The following is a 22,270-nucleotide window of genomic DNA, read 5'->3' as shown; positions in this document are numbered from 1 at the left end:
CCAAGATTATTGTTGTCTTGTTTCAAATATAATTCTTTAAAAGTGTTGGTGCTTAATGTAACAATCTAATGTAAATGATAAATCACATTTGAGATTTGTGCTGGCTACTGTATACAGGCCACCAGGGCACCATACATACTTTATCAAAGAATTTGCTGATTTTATATCAGAGTTAGTATTGGCTGCACATAAAGTCCTAATTGTTGGTGATTTTAATATACATGTAGATAATGAAAAAGATGCATTGGGATTGGCATTTAAAGACATTTTGAACTCTATTGGAATTAGACAACACGTGTCAGGACCTACTCGTAATCATACTCTAGATCTAATATTAGCCTATCACATGGAATCTGCAGCAGAGTGATGACATCTCAGATCATTATCTAGTCTTGTGTATTTCATTTAGCCAAGGCTGCAAAGCCAACTCAGTGTTACAAGTATGTTAGACCTCACTTCTGCTACTAAAGATTGCTTTATTAATAATATTCCTGATCAGTTTCATCTCCTCAGCATCCCAGATAGCTTAGAAGAACTCAATATTGCGACAGAAACTTTTAGCAGTAAATCATTTGATGTGTCTAGTATCTGTAAAACCGCATTCTTCCATCTTAAAAATATATCTAAATTACATCATATGCTCTCAATGACAAATGCTGAACAATTAGTTTGTGACATCAAGGCTAGATTATTGTAATGCTCTTATGGGTGGTTGCCCTGCACGCTTAATAAATAAACTACAGCTGGTCCAAAACGCAGCAGCTAGAGTTCTTACTAGAACCAGGAAGTATGACCATATTAGCCCGGTTCTGTCAACACTGCGTTGGCTCCCTATTAAACATCGTATAAATTGGAAAATTTTGCTGATTACTTAAAAAGCACTAAATGGTTTAGCTCCCCAGTACTTGAGCGAGCTCTTAATGAATTATAGTCCTTCACGTCTATTGGACAGTTGATAATACCTAGAATATCAAAATCGACTGCTGGCGGTAGATCCTTTTCCTATTTAACACCAAAACTCTGGAACAGTCTTACTAACATTGTCCGGGAAGCAGACACAATCTGTCAGTTTAAATCTAGACTAAAAACACATCTCTTTGACCTAGCATACACATAACACATTATAAACTTCTATAATTCAATATTAGGCTGCATAGAGAACGTCTCGGTTACGTATGTAACCCTCGTTCCCTGAGTAGGGAACGGAGACGTTACGTTGGATGACGACGAATGGGGTTTCGCTTAGAAAGCCTATCATCTTCGAGTATATAAAACGAGCCAATGGCAATGAAATGCCATGGGTCTGCGGAATTTGCATAGCGTATCTCCGCCCCACGCAGGGGGTATATAAGGAAGTGCACGAGCCGAGACTGAACTCAGGCGTTCCAGCGGTACAGCGGAAGTGGCAGGGAGACGTAACGTCTCCGTTCCCTACTCAGGGAGTTACGTCGGATGACGACGAATGGGGTTCCCAGTGTAATCACGCCACCTCTCGACTGTCTTCCAGTGCCCTGCGTAAGTCTGAGCTCCCTGTCGTGAGACTGGCACGGACGAAGGACTCCTACTTAACACAGGAATACCAAGGTACACTGGGAAGCATATCTCAGTGGAAATATGCAATTATGCCCAGCCCGAAGGGGGGGACTTAGAATACACATATGACCGCGAAGGGCTGCATATGGAGAATCACTGGGGTGTCCAGCCGCAGGTGGAATATTTCAACCCCAGGGGTGGCAAGGTGGCTTGCCAAGGGAAAGACACATGCTCAGAGAGGCTTACAGTGGAAATACACATGTGGGGGTCGCCCAGAGGGGGAACCATGCACATGGAGGCACCTAGCCAAGCGCGAAAGCTGCCGGTGGCATAACTCTGGCGTTGACGTCGACAGTGCTGGAGGAGACTGAGGGCTTATTAGGCTCACCTGAGGAGAATATCGCACGTATCCCGTCCATGGATAGGAATGGCGAGCAAGCGAAGACACCTGAGCAGAATCTCTTAACGGCTAGTTGAAGCGAGTACATGAGAAGAAACTGGCTCTACTCGGAGATTGTAAAATCTCGCGAACGTGTTAGGTGTCGCCCAGCCTGCAGCTCTGCAGATGTCTGTTAGCGAGGCGCCATGCGCTAGAGCCCAAGAGGATGCCACACTCCGAGTGGAGTGGGCCGTCACACCAAGGGGGCATGGTCGACCTTGCTGCTGGTAAGCCAAAGCAATGGTGTCCACTATCCAGTGAGACAACCTTTGCTTGGAGAGAGCCTTTCCCTTCAGCTTCCCACCATGACAGACAAAGAGCTGGTCTGAGGTCCTGAAACACTGCGTTCTGTCTACGTAAGCACGGAGGGCGCGTACTGGACAGAGCAGTGCCAAGGCTGGGTCTGCCTCCTCCAAGGGCAGCGCTTGCAGGTTCACCACCTGGTCCCGAAAGGGAGTGGTGGGAACCTTGGGCACATATCCAGGCCGGGGTCTCAGGATCATGTGAGAGTTAGCCGGCCCGAATTCCAGGCACGCTTCGTCAACCGAGAATGCCTGCAGGTCCCATACCCTCTTGATGGAGGCCAATGCAACCAGGAGCGCTGTCTTCATTGACAGGAACTTAAGCTCCACTGATTGCAGAGGCTCAAAGGGAGCACTCTGCAGGGCAGTTAAAACCACTGAGAGGTCCCAAGAGGGTACGAGGGGAGGACGAGGAGGATTCAGTCTCCTCGCTCCCCTCAGGAACCTGATGATCAGGCTTCCCCAAAGACTTACCATCAACTGCGTCGTGATGTGCGGCAATGGCGGCAACATACACTTTCAGGGTGGAGGGAGACAACCTTCGCTCCAACCCCTCTAGCAGGAAGGAAAGCACGACACTGATCGGGCATTTCGTGGGTTCTTGTTGTTTAGAAGAACACCAGTTGACGAAGAGGTTCCACTTCAACGCATAGGCATGTCTCGTGGACGATGCTCTAGCGGAAGTGATGGTAGCCACCACCGCTGGTGGTAGGGTACTCAAACCTACCTCCCCCCGTCCAGGAGCCACCCGTGGAGGTTCCAAAGATCGGGACGAGGGTGCCAAAGGGTGCCCCGTCCCTGAGAAAGCAGGTCCTTCCTCAGAGGAATAGGCCAGGGAGGTGCTGTCGCGACGAGTACTAGTTCTGGGAACCAGGTGCGGTTGTGCCAATACGGGGCAACCAATATTACCAGCTCCTCGTCCTCCCTGATCTTGCGCAAGGTCTGCGCAAGAAGGCTCACTGGGGGAAACGCATACTTGCGTAGGCTCCGCGGCCAGCTGTGCGCCAGTGCATCCGTGCCGAGCGTGCCCTCGGCAGGGAATAAAACAGGGTCGCAGTGGGACGAGTCGTGGGAGGCAAACAGATCTACCTGTGCGTCCCCGAACTGATCCCAAATCAGCTGGACCGACTGGGGATGGAGTCGCCATTCTCCAGCGAGAGGCTGAACTCGAGACAGCTCGTCGGCCGCCTGGTTCAGGTGTCCCGGAATATAAATGGCTCGAAGCGACCTCAGATGCTTCTGACTCCATATGAGGAGGTGGCGGGCGAATTGCGACATACGGTGGGAGCGTAGACCACCTCGACGGTTGATGTACGCTACTGTGGCGGTATTGTCTGATCGGACTAGTACGTGTTGACCCCTGAGCAGCGCACGGAAGCGGTGCAGGGCAAGGCGTACAGCCAGCAACTCGAGGCAATTGACATGCCAAAGGCGCTGGGGTCCTGTCCAGGAGCCCGCGGCAGCATGTCCATTGCACATGGCACCCCAGCCCGTGGTGGAGGCATCCGTTGATACAACAACATGCCTGGAAGCTCGTTCTAAGGGAACTCAGGCCCGTAGAAAATTGAGGTTCGACCACGGGGTGAAGGTCTGACGGCAGGTCGGAGTCACTGGAGCTCGGAGCGTGCCGTGTTGCCATGCCCACCTCGGGACTCAATCGCGAAGCCAAAGCTGAAGCGGTCTCATATGAAGCAATCCGAGCGGCGTTACTGCGGCTGCGGATGCCATATGCCCCAGGAGCCTCTGAAAAAGTTTCAGTGGAACCGCACTCTTGCCCTCGAACTGACGAAGGCAAGTCAGCAGTGCGCGCGCTCGCTCGTAAGCTGCGCGCACATGGCGACCGAGTCGATCTCCATACCGAGAAAAGAGATCCTCTGCACGGGGCAGAGTTTGCTCTTCTCCCAGTTGACCCGAAGGCCCAGACGAGCTAGGTGCCGGAGCACAAGGTCCCTGTGTTCGCAAACCTGGTCTCAAGAGAGCTAGGATCAGCCAGTCGTCGAGATAGTTCAGGATGCGAACCCCGTGTTCTCGTAGGGGAACAAGGGCTGCCTCGACGACCTTCGTGAAGACGTGTGGAGACAGGTCTAGCCCGAAAGGGAGAACCGCGTACTGGTATGCCTGCCCCTCGAAAACAAACCGAAGAAACGGTCTGTGTCGAGGAAGAATGGAGACATGGAAGTAGGCGTCCTTCAGGTCGGTCGCTGCCTTCGGTACAATGAAGTAGGGGCTGTAGAAGCCGGACTTCATTTCGGCTGGAGGGACAATCTCGATCGCACCCTTCGCCAGTAGGGTGGCAACCTTGAGTGGCCCGGACGTGAGTGGCATAGCGGCCCGGTGTGGGGGCACGGTCATTAGCCGCGCCCTGCCAGAGGAGGCCAGGGGAGGACCAGCGTCCCACGGGGGCATGCTCTGGCAGGGGTCTGGCGACAGAGGGGGACGAGAGTGGTGAGGCTCGTGAGCGGAGCGCACTGTCATCCACAACCTCTTGGGGCTCGGAGGAAGGGGCATCAGTTCTTGAAACAAGAGATTCTCCCCCGGCCCTCCACCGGGGGACGGAGTGGCCCTGCTACCAACTCCTGAGAAGAACTGAGCCCTAACTCCAAGCTGCCCGTCTCAAAAGTGCTGCTTAGCCTGCCGTTTTGGCCAGCTAAGGGGCGGAGACGGGCAGTGCCGCCCTCCTGCATTCCCCTCCAGCCCGGGGCCGGTGAAGGCTCGAGGGGAGGAGCCGCAGGGAGGCAGCCTCGGCGGGAAGTAGACTAAGGAGACCGCACGGACGGATGACCGTCGGTGCAGAAGGCCTCAGTCCACTTCAGGGGAGGGTCGAAGACTGTTGGGCGCAGTCCTCAACCACACCGCCGAGCAAGCCACCCGTCTCGAGAGTGCTGCTTAGCCTGGCGTTTGGCCGGCTAAGGGGCGGAGACGGGTGGTGCCGCCCTCCTGCAACCCTCTCCTACTCGGGGCCAGTGAAGGCTCGAGGGGAGGGGCCACAGGGAGGCGGCCTCGGCGGGAAGCAGACTAAGGAGACCGCACGGACGGATGACCGTCGGTGCAGAAGGCCTCGGTCTGCTTCTGGGGGGGTCAAAAGACTGTAGGGTACAGTCCTCAACCACACCGCCGAGGAGCCCAGCCTGGGACATGGGGGAGCTGAGAAAATGAATTATCAGACCCCCTCACATCAACCTGGCTGAGACAATTCCTGGACCACAGCTGTGGACATCACCTGGCCCCGGGATCACGCAGGTACCGATGTCGCCCAAGAGCGAGGTCAGTAATGTGCGCGGCGGAACGACCAGGCCAGGCATGGGAGGCATAGCGTCCCAGCAAGGGGGCGTGGTCGAGATTCCGCGTTTTGTCAGTGTTGGCCAGGGAAGGACTAGCGTTCCACTGCGGCCAGTTCTGACAGAACTCCCGAGTCAGCACTGCCTCGAAGGTGAAGGCGACACACAGGACCGCATGCCTGTGTCACAATAGTGACAGAGAACAAACAGACCAAGATCGCCTCACGATCAAGGGCAGCGAAGGCGGAGGACGCCCGCGGGCCGCAAAAAGTCACGTGGACTCCCACGGACCGGAAGCGTCCTGATGCACATCCGGGAAGCTTACAGCGCTCGTGGGGAGGGCGGCGCCACTCCAACCGATGCTTTCAGCTGCCCGGGAAAGCATGGCCATCAGCTCTGGATCTGACCCGACTAACGCTGACACTCCAGAGGGAGGCAACGCAGTCGAATCCTCATTTCCAGAGGAATCAAGCCCGCCTTGTGATGCTGTGAGTGACATGACACCACCTGCTGGAGCCCCGAATGAAAACACTGGGTCCCCGAGAGGAACCAGGCACACACAAACTCTTGGCTCCGAAGCGAAAACATATCTGCATGTTGCTCGCGCACTTCCTTATATACCCCCTGCGTGGGGCGGAGATACGCTATGCAAATTCCGCAGACCCATGGCATTTCATTGCCATTGGCTCGTTTTATAAACTCGAAGATGATAGGCTTTCTAAGCGAAACCCCATTCGTCGTCATCCGACGTAACTCGGAGTGACAACGAAAGGGAACCGGGAACACTGCCCATAAATCCTGGTGTACTCGTTACATCATAAGAAGAATGGCGTCTACGCTAATATTAGTGTAATAATATTAATATTTCACTAGTGTCAACTAGTCTCTCCCCTGTGAAAGCCTCCTTTCCTTCTCTTTACTCAGATAAAACGTTGTCAAAATAGTTCCGGTTCACATGGCAATGTGAACATCCCAGAAGCAATAAATAATTCAGTATTATAAACTTTTAAGGCCAGACAAGTAATTTGTTGAGGTCAATTTGTAAAGAAAGACTAAATGCCTGTGCACATATATATTCAAACGCGCATACCTAGACTAAACACGTAATACGCATGTGCATACCATCATGGTTTTCACAGGTTTGCGTTTTTAAAGCCTGCACAGTTTTTTTTTCCCCAAGACTTGCACCTTGGAACCTTATTTCAAGGTTTGCGTTCTTGAGCCACCAGGCACTGTTGTTGTGCGGGTGAGCGGACCGGAGCGCGTTAGGGGTTTTCTGTCATGTAAAGGGCCCCTAAGTTAATAACTATTGATCTTTGCAACAGAAGTGAATCAATCAAAACTAAATTTAGCTGGACAATAACTTTATTCTAGAGCTGCTGTAAAGCCAAAACAATCTCTGTTACTTGAATTTCCTGTTATCACTGTAAAGCTGCTTTGAAACAATCTATGTTGTAAAAAGCGCTATATAAATGAAGGTGACTTGACTTGACTTAGAAAATATTAGGAGTGTCATGGTTTGGTTTGCATTAAGGATTTAGGATCACGGTTTCGGTACGATTCAGTATGTTCAGGGGGAAAAGGACTACTCTCAAATAAAAACAAGGAATAGCACAAATAAATACAATAGAGCAAAGATACAAATAAAATAAACAGTGCTATTCAGGTAGGTCTAACAGTAGTTTTCAGGTTCAGTAACTGAATAAAGTAATCAAATAAAAAATAACACTGTATATAATCTTCAATGTATGAAATAAAGATCCTTATTCTTTAAGTAAGTATCCTTATTAAAATTACAGAAGTTGTTCAGTCAATAGCAATAAGTGATTTATTTTTCTTTTGTTGTTTGATTAACATTAAAAACACAGACAGCAACAGGAGTATTAGGCTGCTGTCACTCGGAAGTGAGCATCTCTATGTCCTACTCACTCCGAAGGGCAGAGCCTTGGAAGTGGGGACTTTGGAAGGAGCAGGGCACTGGTGTGTCATAATGAAGCCGTTTGGAATGCACTTGGCAAATGGAGCAATGAAAGACCACATAATTTCCTCATTAGCTTCAAATGGAATTTTCCCACGACAAAGCTAGGCAGCAACAACAGGAATATCTTATTGCTGTTAATAGGATAAAATATATTTATAATGAAGTTTTAAAATACGCTTTATATGTGCGTGTTACCGATCTGTTCTTAACTTTAAGTTAAGCATTAAACATTTCTTACCTAGGCTATAAAACTTTTTTTAAACGTAATATGAAATTTGGGCATTTTTCTAAAATATTGCATTCGAATATTCAGGCTCATAAAAATGTAGGCTAATATTCCAATAGGCTATTCGTTTATTTAAATAGCCTAACGTTTATTTTTTAAGATTAAGTTTTTCTTTAGTTTTTTTGTCACCATTTCTGAACAAGCTTACGAGGCAATATACCTACACAAGCTTACAATATATGTTAAAGTTTTCTTTTAGTTGAACACATTAAACAATAGCCTATATTTAGCCTAAACAAAAAATATAAAGAAAAGCATTTTGCTCAAGCAGCACGAACGGAAAAAAACACCTAATAAAGCAGACTGCGCCAGTTATCGTAGCCTACAGAACGTAGGCTAGCCTATTATAGCCTACACTCGAGTCAGCATATTATTATTGTGTTATATTGTTTCACGTTTATGTTAAGAAAAACAATAATATCCACATGCTCGAGTGAGAAAACGCGCTGCGCTGACAGACATTTCAGAGACAGATAACGCTGTGCTAAGCGAAGTTTCTAACAGCACTTTGCGTTTTCTGTTCTTAAACCTGTCTCACTCAACGAAACTTAAAGGAAGTAGGCCTTTAGTCCTATTAGTCCAGTCATTTTATGAAAAAGGGTTGAACAAATTGCAACAGAAGCAAACTCAACTGATTTTGTATCCTCAATGTGTCCTGAGTAAAGAGGGGGGGGAAAAGCCCCGAAGAATCCCATTAGGGGACAGTTTCGAAAAAGACCCAAATATAGCCTAGGCTATTCATACACATAGCAGTAAAATACTTAATGTTAAGGTCTGAATAGAACCCATTTAGGCTACCCATGAGCATTAGGCCTAATACATAGAGGCAGGAAGAAGTAGGCTACTTTAGAAACCAGCCTTTATTAATTATTATTGCAGAGATAGGGTTTGGGGCTGGGTCCGTGGTACTGTTTCTGGGGATTCACTTTTTATTTTGCCTACCTTTTGTCTTCTGCATTCTTTGTCTCCTGTTCTTCCCTCCCCCAGAAACAGTCCCACGGACCCAGCCCCAAACCCCATATCTGCAATAATAAATAATAAAGGCTGGTTTCTAAAGTAAGCTATTATTCCTGCCTCTAATGCTCATGGGTAGCCTAAATGGGTTCCATTCAGACCTTAACATTAAGTATTTTACAGTTATGTGTTAATAATTGTAAAAAAATGTTATGAGCCATTTTCACCTGGCTATACCCAATGTTTAGATCTGTTGTGGTATTATACTTAGCACATACATAATTAGATTATGCACCGTTTGTCCATGTTAACAAACCATTTAAAAAAACTTGTAATACATTTTTTGTTTGTCTTGATGCAATAATCAACTCAGTAATTTTCATGGTGATATCTAAAGGTATTTTTTACCCTATATTCACGTAAGAAGAAGAATGAATAGGCGTATGAACACACTATATTTGGGTCTTTTTCGAAACTTTCCCCTAATAGAATTCTTCGGGGCTTTTTATTTCCTTACTCAGGACATACTGAGGATACAAAATCAGTTGAGTTTGCTTCTGTTGCAATTTGTTTTGACCCCCATTTTGGCTTAAAATTACTGGACTATATGTCTCAAAATCATTTTGCTATCTTCTCGGCTCACTCGGGATACAGCTGCGCTTACCTGCAGTCGTGAATGCAGTGATGGACAGCTTTCCTCATTCGACTAGTGTTTGGATTTCATGAGATTTCTCATTGTGGTGATTATAACTTCATCCATTAATTAATTTGATCAAAAGTAATTCCATTTTGTAAAACCATTTAGTAAGATCATTTTCATCATTTTCATTCCAAACTTCGCGAGGCAGACGACAACATTATGTGATCAAATACAAACTTGTAAACACGTTCCAGAGCGCCACCCAGTGCATTTAGTTCTAACAGAGTTATTTTTCGAATAATAATTACAGATCGGAATGTTCGAAAATTCGAATATTCGTGCACACCCCTAATGAAATGCATGACAAAAATTCACAACAAAACAACTTTAATTATTGTTTAAACGTTAACTCCAACTCTCTCCTAATCCTTTATTTGCTGGTTATGCTCAACAAAATTTGTTATATTCAGGTATTTGATTATGTACCTTGTTTGCAAAGTTGAAGCATTCATAAAAAATAATAATAATAATAATAATAATAATAATTAAAGTCTCCCACCATATTTAGATTTAAAATGAATTGCAAGGACTTGTCACCCTGGGTCACATGACCATAAACGATTAAATTACTTGAAGTGACCATCATATGTTCCCTTTGCTAACTGACTTGTGGAAGGGCCCTTCGTGAAGGGATTCAGTGGTTCACTCTCATTTAGAACGGCCCTACAAATGGCGTCCCATTCCCGAAGTGCCCTTTCAAGGGTGCAAAAATGCAGTTTGGAATTCGCCCATAGTATACACGTGCGTTTTCTTTCTCAACTGTTTTAGTTCACTTAAGACATGGCCTGCTATGTTTGCATGTCAAGACAGGTATGTTGACATGATTTTTGTGTGAATCTGTCTGTTCAAGCACAAGAAGACTTGAAAACGAACTCAATTTAGTATTCATGCATCTGAGACTTCCCTTTGGATGAGTGTGCACAAAACTTCACACAGCATATGCAAGTTCTCTTTTGCATCTTCTTATGCTTGAATGTTTAAATTGGCAAGGCTTAAAAATGCACAAATGATCAACTTTTGTGACGATGCAGCACAGGCCCTGTGGACCATCGGGCAGTCCTTAAAGTCGATCCATGCCAAAGCGCTTTTGTTATGGTTTTGTTTTCATCCTGTGCCTTCATCCTTCCCTCGCACTTTGTAACAAATCCTTCCCTCGCGGGTCAAAATGACCCGAAGCCCTAAAATTATACTTAATACTTAAATTATGTCCAGAAAGCTTATTTCATTTCATTTTGATAATTTAGCAGTTGTTTTGTCATTTACCTTTAAATTTCTATTTTATCAATAAATAATAATTTAAGCACATTCTTAAAAAAATTTCAACTTAAATTCAAAACAACTCATTTCATGCATAACCCTTTTAATTCAGCTCAAAATATATCACACTGGGTGTCTCTGCCGACCTTTTGCCAAAGTTTTAGCATTTTTAGTTGTAATTTTGAAAAATGTTCTTGTTTTTCTATATATACAGTGAAGTGTCAGATATTGTAATAATTCAAGTTAGTAAGGAAAGCAGAAAAACAAAAAACAAAAAAACAAGTAAAACCTTGAATATTAATTTGAAAATGCTTATTTTAATTCAGAATAAAAAAAAAAATGCTGTTATAATATCACTATTTATTTTGCATTTTTGTGTGTGTGTGGGGGGGGGGGGTGTTGTTCTGCATTGTAAATTTGTTAATTCTAACCACTTCATATCTGTGAGCAGTCTGCATTGTTACTAATTGATTTTTATTTGAAAAAAGTTTTTTTGAATTTCAACCACATAAACTCCTCGAATCCAGTCAATTTATTTTGTGTGCATTTCGAGTTCAAGTGCGACAAAAGTCCTAAGGTCTTGGACCACTCCGATGAACACTAAAATTTTCAGGTCAAAATGACCCATGGGAAGGATGAGGGTTAAACACAGAAGGCAATGAGTGCTGTTTTAGTCTCACCTGTACACTATCAAAACCCGGGTGAAGACAGTGTAAGACTCATATTAGACCTTACGGCACTGGCATCGAACAAAGTTTTCAAAGAGTGAATGTTTAGTTCAGTTTTTTTCTGTAGCCAGAATGTTCCCAGGCAGGAGATTTATGTGATGCATGCAGCAGCTCTATCAGCGGTTTGTCTCCTTCTTGCCATGCTGAACTGAAACACACCAACAACTGTGTTGTTGGAACTGTAATGTCAACAATAGATTTACATACTTACATATGACAGGACAGCAACTCTCATGTGAAACGCATGCGGAGTGTATCAATCGACAGAAGCATACATTAGCAGCCTGTTTTACGCATTTTTCCCCCCAACATACTAACAAATATAGATGCCTTATCAGATTTGAGATTAACCACACTGCAATTGCGTGCCGAACTGTGGGTGGATAACGGTACGGTTCGAATTTTTACTGAGAAGAACTGTTACACCCCTAGAAAATACGTCACAATACTGAAGGTAAGGTTGCAACTTTCGGTTCATGCAGACATTAAACCAGAATGTTTATTGCAACCAGGCACACTAAACACTTACAAAAATAAAATGCTGTCCTTGATAAACATCTGTTCCTAAGTCAGCCCAATTAAATAAACAGATTTAAGAAAAGAAAAAAAAAAACATTTAAAGGTGCACCGTGTAATAATTAGGAGGATCTGTTGACAGAAATGCTATATCATATACATAACTGTTTTCAGTGGTGTATAAAGACATTACATAATGAACCGTTGTTTTTATTACCTTAGAATGAGTAGTTTCTATCTACATCCCCTTACATGTTAAGTCGTCATTTTGCTCCATCATGTTTCTACAGTATCCCTAAACGGACAAACACGTTTTGTCACTATGTTGTTCTTCGTGCAAAGAAACTAGCTAAAGTCAGCGAATAAAACACTGACACAATGATGAACAAGTAACAATAATATTTGCAATAACATTTTGTTTTACTGAATAATTAAGTAAACAATTTCTTACTTTATCTTTGTAAAGAAACCTCATTGCTTAACTGGCTACTCTCTGCTGTCTCAGACGACATCTCCAGTCGTCCACCGTAACTTCTGTTGGTTGCAATTCACAACCTCACCACTAGATGTTGCTAGAAAAATCACACACTGCACCTTTAAAAGGCACTGTAAAAGGATGATGAAAGAAAAAAAAGAAAAAAAACTTGACTATTTAACCTTTAAAGTAAGAAAAGTAACATGAGCTTTGGCACTGAAATGTGTATTTTAAAATATGTAAATAAGAGAAATTAAGTACAGAAACATGTCAAACAATATTACTGCAAGAATACTGAAATACAAGAAAATTACTTGCATACATGATAACAAATGAATGACAGGTAAGTGTGTATGCCTTGTGCTAATAAATAAAGACAAGTTTTAAAAATAAAATATTAATGAAACAAAATCTTTGTACAATGGACATTACTAAACCCATGTAAAGGCATCGTCTGCCCTTTTCTACCTTCTTGTGAGATCACTCTGCAAAGTGTGAATGATATTTTACTTTGCAAAGAAGTGCCATTTGTCCACTGAAAAATGGAAACGGGTTAAAGTTATATCATTTGTAAAATAAATAAAAATAAATTAATACATAAATAAATAATAGTAATAAAAAATATATATAAATACAATTTTACCTTCAGAAGATACTGCGAGGGGTTCCCCATATTCTGCAGCCTACAAAAGCAAATGTGCAGTTATCTTGTGTGTTCTCAAGGAATGGCAAAAATGACAAACATTTGCCAATATTAAAAGACAAATACTCACAGCTTGAACCACAGCACTGGCCTCTGCATCACTGCATTTGAATGGACTATCGCACAAGGAGGTGTTTTGACTAAAAAGAGAGATCAAAGTAAATAACAAGATCATAATTACGGTCATCAAAATGACTACCAAATCTTTAACAAAGAGAAACTCTGATGTCATTTAAATCTGATGTACAAATCAAATCTCACACTCACCAAACAATTTCATCCCCTTTCATCTTTTTTCTCATCACTAATGCTTTCCAGAAGCTGTGTGTTGATTTTATGACTTCTATAGCAAAGTCCTAAAAATATATTAACAACATCAACATTAGATGATTGATCATTAAATGGATTAACACTTCTCCATCAGCAATCTACCATGACACGCTACCTTATCCTTAAACTGTCCATTGAATGCAAACTTGTTCTCAGGCTTTCCATCTGGTACTTTATATTTCTTAAACCAATCCACCGTAGCCTCAAGATGACCAGGCCTAATCTTTCTCACATCCTCAATACCTGTTAATGATACACTAATTGAGATTACTCAGTCATAAATGCAGTCAATAACTACATAGATGTATAAAAACAAATACTCACTATTAAGACTTGATGCATCAGGGTCCTCTATATTGATGGCTATTACCTTCCAGTCAGTCTCTCCTTCATCTATCAAAGCCAGAATTCCAAGAACCTTAACCTGAACCACCTGCCCCGTTACACACACCTGTGTAACGGAACCACAACCACAAAGTAATCAGAACCACAACCAATTTGTGTTAGTAAAGAAAGAATATATTGTGCTAAATAATAAAACGCCAAAATACATGGAATAATGGGCCAAAAATGCCACCTACACAGTGTCACAAGCTACAAAATAATTAGTTAAATTGTCAAAGTATTATAATATTATAATATCAATATACAAAAATATATATTTATATATTAAATTTAAGGTTTCAGTGTATTGAATTAGAAGCAAAAATTAAATGTAGGATTTGTAATTTGGAAAGTACAAAACTGCTTAATGGTTTAAATGCTTTTGCAAGACATTATATTAACTATGCAGTTCCACCCACCTTGGAGCTAATCTCACACACGTCTATGGGGTCATTGTCTCCACAGCACGTGGTTTCCTTGTCAGTGTGGTAGGGATCTTCCCATGTCTTTATATATTGGTAAAAAAAGGGTATTATATTCATATTAAAATGTGATAGAGGATTAGTAATACAAAAATATAACAACAATTAAGATGACGAAACAAAAACATTGATTTTTCAAATCAGACTGCAGACAGATCTTAAATTCAATAGCCATAATCTTCAAAAATTCATAGCCATAATCAAAACCAGGACATCACCTGTGGAAGTGCACCATAGTTCCAAATGTAACCTTTGTGCGGAAAAATGTTAGCTACATATCGTAGCTTGCCTTTCTTCACATCTTGCTTGATCGGGTTTAATGGTTCCTTTGTTGCTATCTGTGGGTAAAGGAAATTATGTAGTGTGTTTTTAAAAATTCTGTGCTCAAAATAACATACTATTGTATTGCACATAAGCACAATATAAGAACATACAATACTGTATTTAAAAAAAAAATTTTTTCTACTGATAGATTCTATCAATCTTATTTAAGTGTTACATTTAATGTGTTTGTCCAACAAATTAAATTAACTTTCCAATTAATTAGCCAAATCAGGCTACTGATTGATTTCCAATCAAATTAAGAAATGGAGAGATGCTGGTCATTCTAGCCAGTCAGACACAAAGACCACAGTGGGATGGGGAGGTGGAGATTTAAAGGGTTAGTTCACCCAAAAATGAAAATTCTGTCAGTAATTACTCACCCTCATGTTGTTCCAACCCCGTAAGACCTTCGTTCATCTTCGGAACACATTAAGATATTTTTGATTAAATCTGAGAGCTGGATCACTTCTCCATAGGCTTCTAAGACATTATAACTTGCTGGCCCAGAAAATGTATTAAAGACATTGTTAATATAGTCCAAGTGACTACAGTGGGTCAATCTTAAGTTTATAAAGCGACGAGAATACTTTTTGTGCGCAATAAAAAACAAAAATAACGACTTTATAAACTTAAGATTGACCCACTGTAGTCACTTGGACTATATTAACAATGTCTTTAATACATTTTCTGGGCCAGCAAGTTATAATGTCTTAGAAGCCTATGGAGAAGTGATCCAGCTCTCAGATTTAATCAAAAATATCTTAATTTGTGTTCCAAAGATGAACGAAGGTCTTACGGGGTTGGAACAACATGAGGGCGAGTACTTACTGACAGAATTTTCATTTTTGGGTGAACTAACCCTTTAACAGTTTTTAATGTTGAAAAATATACTTACCTCCATCTTGGCATTTGACCAACGAGGAACTTCTACGACCATATTAAACAGGATCTGTTAAAGACAAACCAACATTATTACATTAAACACAATCTATTTTGCAACAATAAGGTCCCAAAATGCTTATATTGATGAATGGTTACCTCATTCGTTTTTAATTTCTTTCGTGGAACGCCACATTCCTGATAAATAAGAAGCATGATGTCATTAGAAAATAGACTGAGTAAGAACTGTGCCAGTAATCTTGATGCAATTAGGTTATAGGACTAATTCATTATTTATTATCACCTGACCTTATAGCACTGATTTTAAGTAGACAGCCACATTATACATACCAACCTGTTCATCAGCAACATACAGAGGAATGTCATGGAAAGGGGATATGTATTTTCCATCGGAAGTTTCTGCAAAGCAAATGTTGCAACCTGTATCAGTCGTCCAAATTCAATGTGTCTCAAGGTATCAGACTCTGGTTGTGTTTAAATGAGGTTCTTTCTCTCTCTCATAGTGTTTGATACAAAGAAATAGGTCATGGGCGTTGCTAGAAGAGATGTAGAAAGCATAAAGTGTGTGCACACACACACACACACACACACACACACACACACACACACACACACACACACACAAAAAAAAGGAATTTGAAGAGTTTAATAGTTTGGTTTTCAATGCAGTTGAGTGTAACCTAAACCGGGAATGCGTGCATGTTACTTTCACACTCTTCCGCCTTTGGCGCTCACATATTCGCAGCGAGGTAACATACTGTGTAAGCAAAAATCATTTTATTTGAGAGGAGTGAGGGGCTTACAGTCCTAATTTTTTTACTAATGACATTTAAAGATGAGAAGGGCAAACTTACTTAAATAAATCCTGTAGTCAGTTGAGTTTGGTCGTCCCCTCTGCTCTGTTAGGTAGTGCACCATTTTTCTCAAATGAAAGGAAGCAGCTGAAATGAAAGACTTGCTTTTCCGAGAGGACTGCGAACAGAGAAAGGCTGCAGAAAACTTCGCAGCAGTATAAATAACTGAACGCATTATTTACACTGACATTTAATATAATAGTTCCTGATTGCGTGTGAACGTCACGTCATCCACGTTACGCCTCACACAATCTCTTTTAGTTCATACTGCCACCTATCGTCAGATGACCGTAATTTACACAAAAGGATCCAAGCAAGTATGGGGAAGTATGTATGCCTGTAATTTAGGTTAATTGTTCATATGCTTTGTACGTTTAACTTCATGTTTTTCTATTCAGATTTTTTTTTTTTAATTAAAAAATATTAATTTTGTTATAAAAATGTAAATAGAAGGCAATGATGTTTTGGTCTTCTGATGAGGATTCCATGTGATGAGAGTTCAGTAGGCGCGCTCTTCGTGTTTTTTGTAGCTGTTAGAAGGTTAAAAATTCAGCTTTTAATAATCTTCATTTTATTCTAAAGTAGCCTATACAAGAAAGTAGAAAAGAGTAGAATGCTGACATATTTTAAAAGTGAAAGGTGACCATGAGCTGTCAAAAAATAATAATAATACATAAACCGTAAATAAATCATACATTATACTTCAAGAATTCTGAGATCATATCTTTGTGTCAGGAGCAGACTGAAATTGAACTTGTCGCTGATAATTAGTTCCTCAGCTGCACTTCTAAAATCTCATGTGCCGTAAGTCGTAACCCAGTCAAATTTTGCAAATGATGTTTGAGAGTATTTCAGTAAATAATTAAACCTTAAAACTTAAATCTCTGACTGTTTCTTAGCTATCGTGTATCAACCACAACAGAATAGCCCGAGGTTATGAATGCAACCTCAAATGTAGAAGAATACAATAAACATTGTATAAAGCAGGACTGGTCTCACTAAAAGCACATTAGGCAAGTATTAAACTCTGATATTGACTTAAGATAATGAGCTTTTTCGTGTTGTTGTTGTTGTTTTGTCTATTCAATAAAGGTCTATTATTGCTGCTGCGTAGTGCGTATGAGGACAGGTAGGCCTATCAGAGCATGTTTCTGTCTATAAACAGAAAATGTTATACAAGTGTTTAGATGACTGCCCCGGTTTCACAGACAAGTCTTAAGCCTAGTCCCAGGCTAAAATGCATGTTTAAACTGTTAAATTAAAGCAATTTGCACTGACATTTCCTAAAATATGTCAGTGCCATTTTATTTATTTTTTATTTTTTTCAAGATGCACACCAGTAGCTAATGCTTTTTTCCAGGTATGAAAGCTACCTTAATGTCCTAATTGAACTGGCCTAATCCTGGCTTAATCTGAGACCTGTCTGTTGAAACCAAGCCTAGATGTCAGATATGTTGCAAACCACATTTAATAATTTCATTATATTTGTGAAATTCCTTAATGCAACTTTTTCAGGCACCCTACAAGACCTTGTGCTTTTTATTAAAAAAATAACTAAATCAGTTTTCACTAGCCCTGGTAAGAATGAAAAATAAAAGGCAGTGAAGTTATTTGATTTATTTGTGAAAGTTTGTAAAGGTATTCATGTATTCCTTGTTCTTGTACTTTTTGTTCTTGTACTCGTACTTTTAAAAAATTGTATGTGCTTATACTTTTTATGTTTATGTTTTTTTATTTATTATTGATTTACATACTACTGTAACAAGTATCTTGTTCTGTCCATGGACTTTTATGCTGAAGTTGTAATCCCGTTTCCTGTTCTTCTTCCTTTAATGGATTTAATGGAAAACCAGCTTTGGTGCATTTTCGCCACCTACTGGGGTGGAGTGTGAAGGGTTTCTGTGAGAATATCATGTCTTGAGTCAGATTTTCATTTTTGTAAGCTTATAAGGCTTGGTAAATAATCAGAGCAAATAACTTGAAGGACACTAACCTCTTCCACCCATTGAAGAGCCAACTGAATTGCAATTCTGAGGAGTAAACATATAAGAAATTAGATGTTTTATAGTGTGTTAGTGAGGCCAGCAGGGGGTGCTCACCCTGTGGTCTGTGTGGGTCCTAACGCCCCAGTGTAGTGACGGGGACACTATACTGCCAAAAGAGCACCGTCCTTCGGATGAGACGTTAAACCGAGGTCCTGACTCTCTGTGGTCATTAAAAATCCCATGATGTCCTTCGAAAAGAGTAGGGGTGTAACCCCGGCATCCTGGCCAAATTTGCCCCTTGGCCTCTGTCCATCATGGCCTCCTAATCATCCCCATATACTGATATACTGATTGGCTTCATCACTGTCTCCTCTCCACCAGTAAGCTGGTGTGTGGTGGGCGTTCTGGCGCAATATGGCTGCCGTCGCATCATCCAAGTGGATGCTGCACATTGGTGGTGGTTGAGGAGATTCCCCCTTCTATGTAAAAGCGCTTTGAGTGCCTAGAAAAGCGCTATATAAATGTAACAAATTATTATTATTATTAATTAGTCCTGATTTTATAGTCCTGCTGTAGATTGACTACTGTTGCAGCTGTTTGCCCATCAGGATCTTTTCAGCTGTCAGTATTTGAGTGCAATAATGATGATACTCTTGATCCAAATATTGTTTATCCTGTTTCCGGTGCCATGTTTGTAGTCCTTTGTATAGTTTTCCCTGTTGATTAGTCTTGACTGTTCCCAGATTGTCTTGTTAGTCTATTAGCCCAGTGTATGTATACCCCAGTGTATCTTGTGTTCGTTGTTGGTTGTTGTCCATGGACATATGTGTTTAGAGTTAAGTTACTTTAGTTCCTTGTGTTCCCTTGTTTTGTTTTTGGCTTTGTTTTACTATCACTATCACTCTTGCACTTATGGTACGTTTACACAACAACAGTGTTCTAAAAAATGTTCCGTTCACATGCATCCGCGAAAATTACTACAAACGCTGTTTTATGCATGCCAGGCCAGTAGTTGGCGATGTCACTTTGTAAAAAAACACTGTGCATGACATCACCATTTTCACAAAGTCATGTTTTTGTAGTTTACACGAAGAAGATAACTGTATAGTTTTCAAAAACTTGAACACATTGAAACCCATTTTCAAAAGTTTGCATTTTAAGGCCCCAAAAACGCTGTTTTCTTGTAAATGAACGGGCTAAATGCATAAAAAGTTATTTAGTCAAAAACAGTGTTGTGTAAACAGCCCTAAAAGATAACACTAAAAGATTTTTAAAATCTTATAAGATTTTCAAAATGTGAGACACCACAAACATGACGATAAAAAAAATTCATAGATTTAACAGTTTTGTTCCTATAGTGCGTGGAGTGCCACAATGTGACAAAGACAGCTCACCACACACTAACAGATTCCATTCACAAACAACCAGATTCCCGACACGAGAAATCTTATGTCCAAACGTGACTTTAGAGAAAACAAACACTGTGGATGACAGGCAAAAAGAAATTGTGATAATAGTGTTTGGACTGCTTTTTACAGAAAATGTATGGGGGAAAAAAATAAAAAGGTTTGGATGAAGTCATGAAGATTGTTGTTATACTTCCGTCTTCCGTCAGAGCTCGCTTTCTGATTGGGTATCGTTTTCGTTCCACGTGACAATCTACTGACTGTGTTCGAATTTGTCCTCAGGGTTCCCCCTACACAACAGGATTTCTGATCATAAATATTCATCCTGTTGGATATACGATTTGAGATTGGTGCAGCCCCGATGTTCTTCTGAGCAGGTTCAGTCACTCTTATCACACATCACACCTCAGGAAAATCTGATAAAATAATCTGTAGAACCATCAAGATAATTGGGACTTTACCTCATCGGAAGGGGAGAATTGGGTCCAAAATTGGCCCGATAATGTAGGTGACTAGGTGTCATATGTATGTTCTGAAAATGGATTTGCCAGCTGTTCAAATCATCTGCCTTTCAACAAGAGTATCCTGAGGATCACACAATGTATTTTTTAGATCTGGCCTACCTGACCCACTACCCGGACAGCTGCCTGGGCACATTTTACTACGTTGGACCTTACACTGAAAATGCAACTTTTAATGACTTCTGCAGACTCAAAATTATTCAACCCCTTCATGGCAAGCATCTTTAGTACTTTAGTACTACTCCAGACATACCGCTGATCCATAGGGCTGAAAAGTTTCAGTTTTGTTTTAGTACTGTGCAAGCTAAAACCTCAGTGCATGTTGCCACCAAGTCTTGCTGCAGGTCTTTTGCAGTCACAAATCTGGTTGCAGCCGTTGATAGCTCCCTTTTTCTGATTTGCAATGGTGATTTAATCATTTTGATTACAACCGTACACCCCTGTGTTTCAGTCTTTGTTTTTCGGTCATTGTCTTTAAGTTTTTGGTAAAGCTGTTATGTTTCTGTTCCCCTTTGGATTGTGTTCTCTCTTGTTTGGATTATTGTCTTCTCTGTTTGGATTATCTTTGTTTTCTGTGGATTCATCAAAAATGTGAAATTAATCCTGAAATGAATTTATGTGGAGAGTGCACAGGAATGTCGAAATTTTCTTTATTTGAGGAATTGTAGCACCAATAATTATAAAGATTTACAGAACTGGACATATTGGAACTGGGAGTTTGAACCCTTATGCACACAGCACTTTTAGGTATTTTCATCTCAGTTTGAATGATCATCTAAAACAGTACTGAAGAACCCAGAAGTACTCCACTGAGTATTTGTTAAATATAATTTTTAACTGTTTGTTCTACAGAGGGGTGCTAAATGAAATGTGGTCATTATTTATTTTATCATCAGTATTTCTGTTCTGAAAGTCTGCTCCTCTCAACAACTAATAGGATTATTCAATATGATTTTAGTCAAGTTTATCACAGAACATTGGGCCTCTTCACTTGAGCCTGTGTAATCATGAGCAAAAGACATTTTGTGTTTATTTAGGCAGACTTTTGTGACTATGTTATAGAAGTGAAAAAAATAAAAACTAATAAAAAATTGCATAAAAGGAAAAGTGAAAATAACATTAATAATTGACATGAATGCAATTCAGTCAATAAAACTACACACCCTGTTAAAGAATGAATGCGAGTCAGGCAGAATGTTTTCGAAAAGGATACATTTACTCATATGAAAAGTTTCATAAATGAAGCCGTTGTTCCTTGTTGTGTTTGGTTCAAGTCAGCACGTGTTATTTATCATGAATAACTGAATGTGATTTGCTGGAATATATAGTACACTTTACGTACACACTGAACACATTTAAAGATTTTTGAGCTTTTATGAGCAATGATTGAACTTTGTTTATCATATATCTGAATAATTTTTTTGTTTGTTAGTCATGTTACTTTGGTTTCTGAAAAAAAATGTAATGTCAGACTACAGGCAGAACCAGGGAAAATGTGATCATTAGCTGTAACCAGCTTCAGCGGTGCAGTAAAGTAGAAAGATAACGTTCCTCACAACATGTTTCAACTAAAAAAGGACTGGACTACCAGCAGAAGACTGCAACACAGGGAGAATAAATAGGGAGAGCAAACAAAGCAGGTAACAAGGGAGGACAGGTGTGGCAAATAATCAGGTAATAAGATGGGAGGGGCAAGACAATTGACAGGAGAGCACATGGCACAAGGAAACACATGACAAGCCATGTGCCATGTGACACCAAATATGACAAAAACACAAGCACATGGCCAGTAAAACAAATCACAAGCCATGTGCTCACACAAAACGAGACAACATGAAAGCACACAGCTAGTGTAAAACACAAGCTGCATGCTACACAGTACAAGACAAAACATGACATGAAAGCACATGAAACAAGGCACACAGACAAGAC

At 41.1% G+C, this 22,270-nt stretch overlaps 1 protein-coding gene across 2 annotated transcripts; it reads right to left on the bottom strand.

Moving 5' to 3' along the window:
- Nucleotides 1–11,913: 11,913 nt before the first annotated feature.
- ppa2 (inorganic pyrophosphatase 2) lies at nt 11,914–16,712 on the bottom strand. Of its 2 annotated transcripts, XR_014604879.1 has the most exons (13): nt 16,427–16,695; nt 15,907–15,971; nt 15,711–15,749; nt 15,568–15,621; nt 14,567–14,686; nt 14,286–14,372; nt 13,807–13,933; nt 13,598–13,725; nt 13,420–13,508; nt 13,223–13,292; nt 13,093–13,132; nt 12,426–12,984; nt 11,914–12,269 (listed from the first exon to the last, which is right to left on the bottom strand). XR_014604879.1 is itself a non-coding variant. In XM_084105847.1 (12 exons), the coding sequence occupies exons 1-12, from the start codon at nt 16,599–16,601 to the stop codon at nt 12,956–12,958; spliced, it is 1,023 nt and encodes a 340-aa protein (XP_083961973.1). In that variant the 5' UTR covers nt 16,602–16,712; the 3' UTR covers nt 11,914–12,955. The 2 variants fall into 2 exon arrangements, 1 of the variants encoding a protein (XP_083961973.1); XM_084105847.1 differs by having other exon boundaries at nt 11,914–12,984; nt 16,427–16,712.
- Between the last annotated feature and the right edge of the window lie 5,558 nt (nt 16,713–22,270).

This window comes from Abramis brama (assembly GCF_963993115.1).
Source record: "Abramis brama genome assembly, chromosome: 2".
NCBI lineage: Eukaryota > Metazoa > Chordata > Actinopteri > Cypriniformes > Leuciscidae > Abramis > Abramis brama.
Note: the sequence above shows the minus strand (reverse complement) of the source record. Positions and strands in the feature narration are given on the sequence as shown.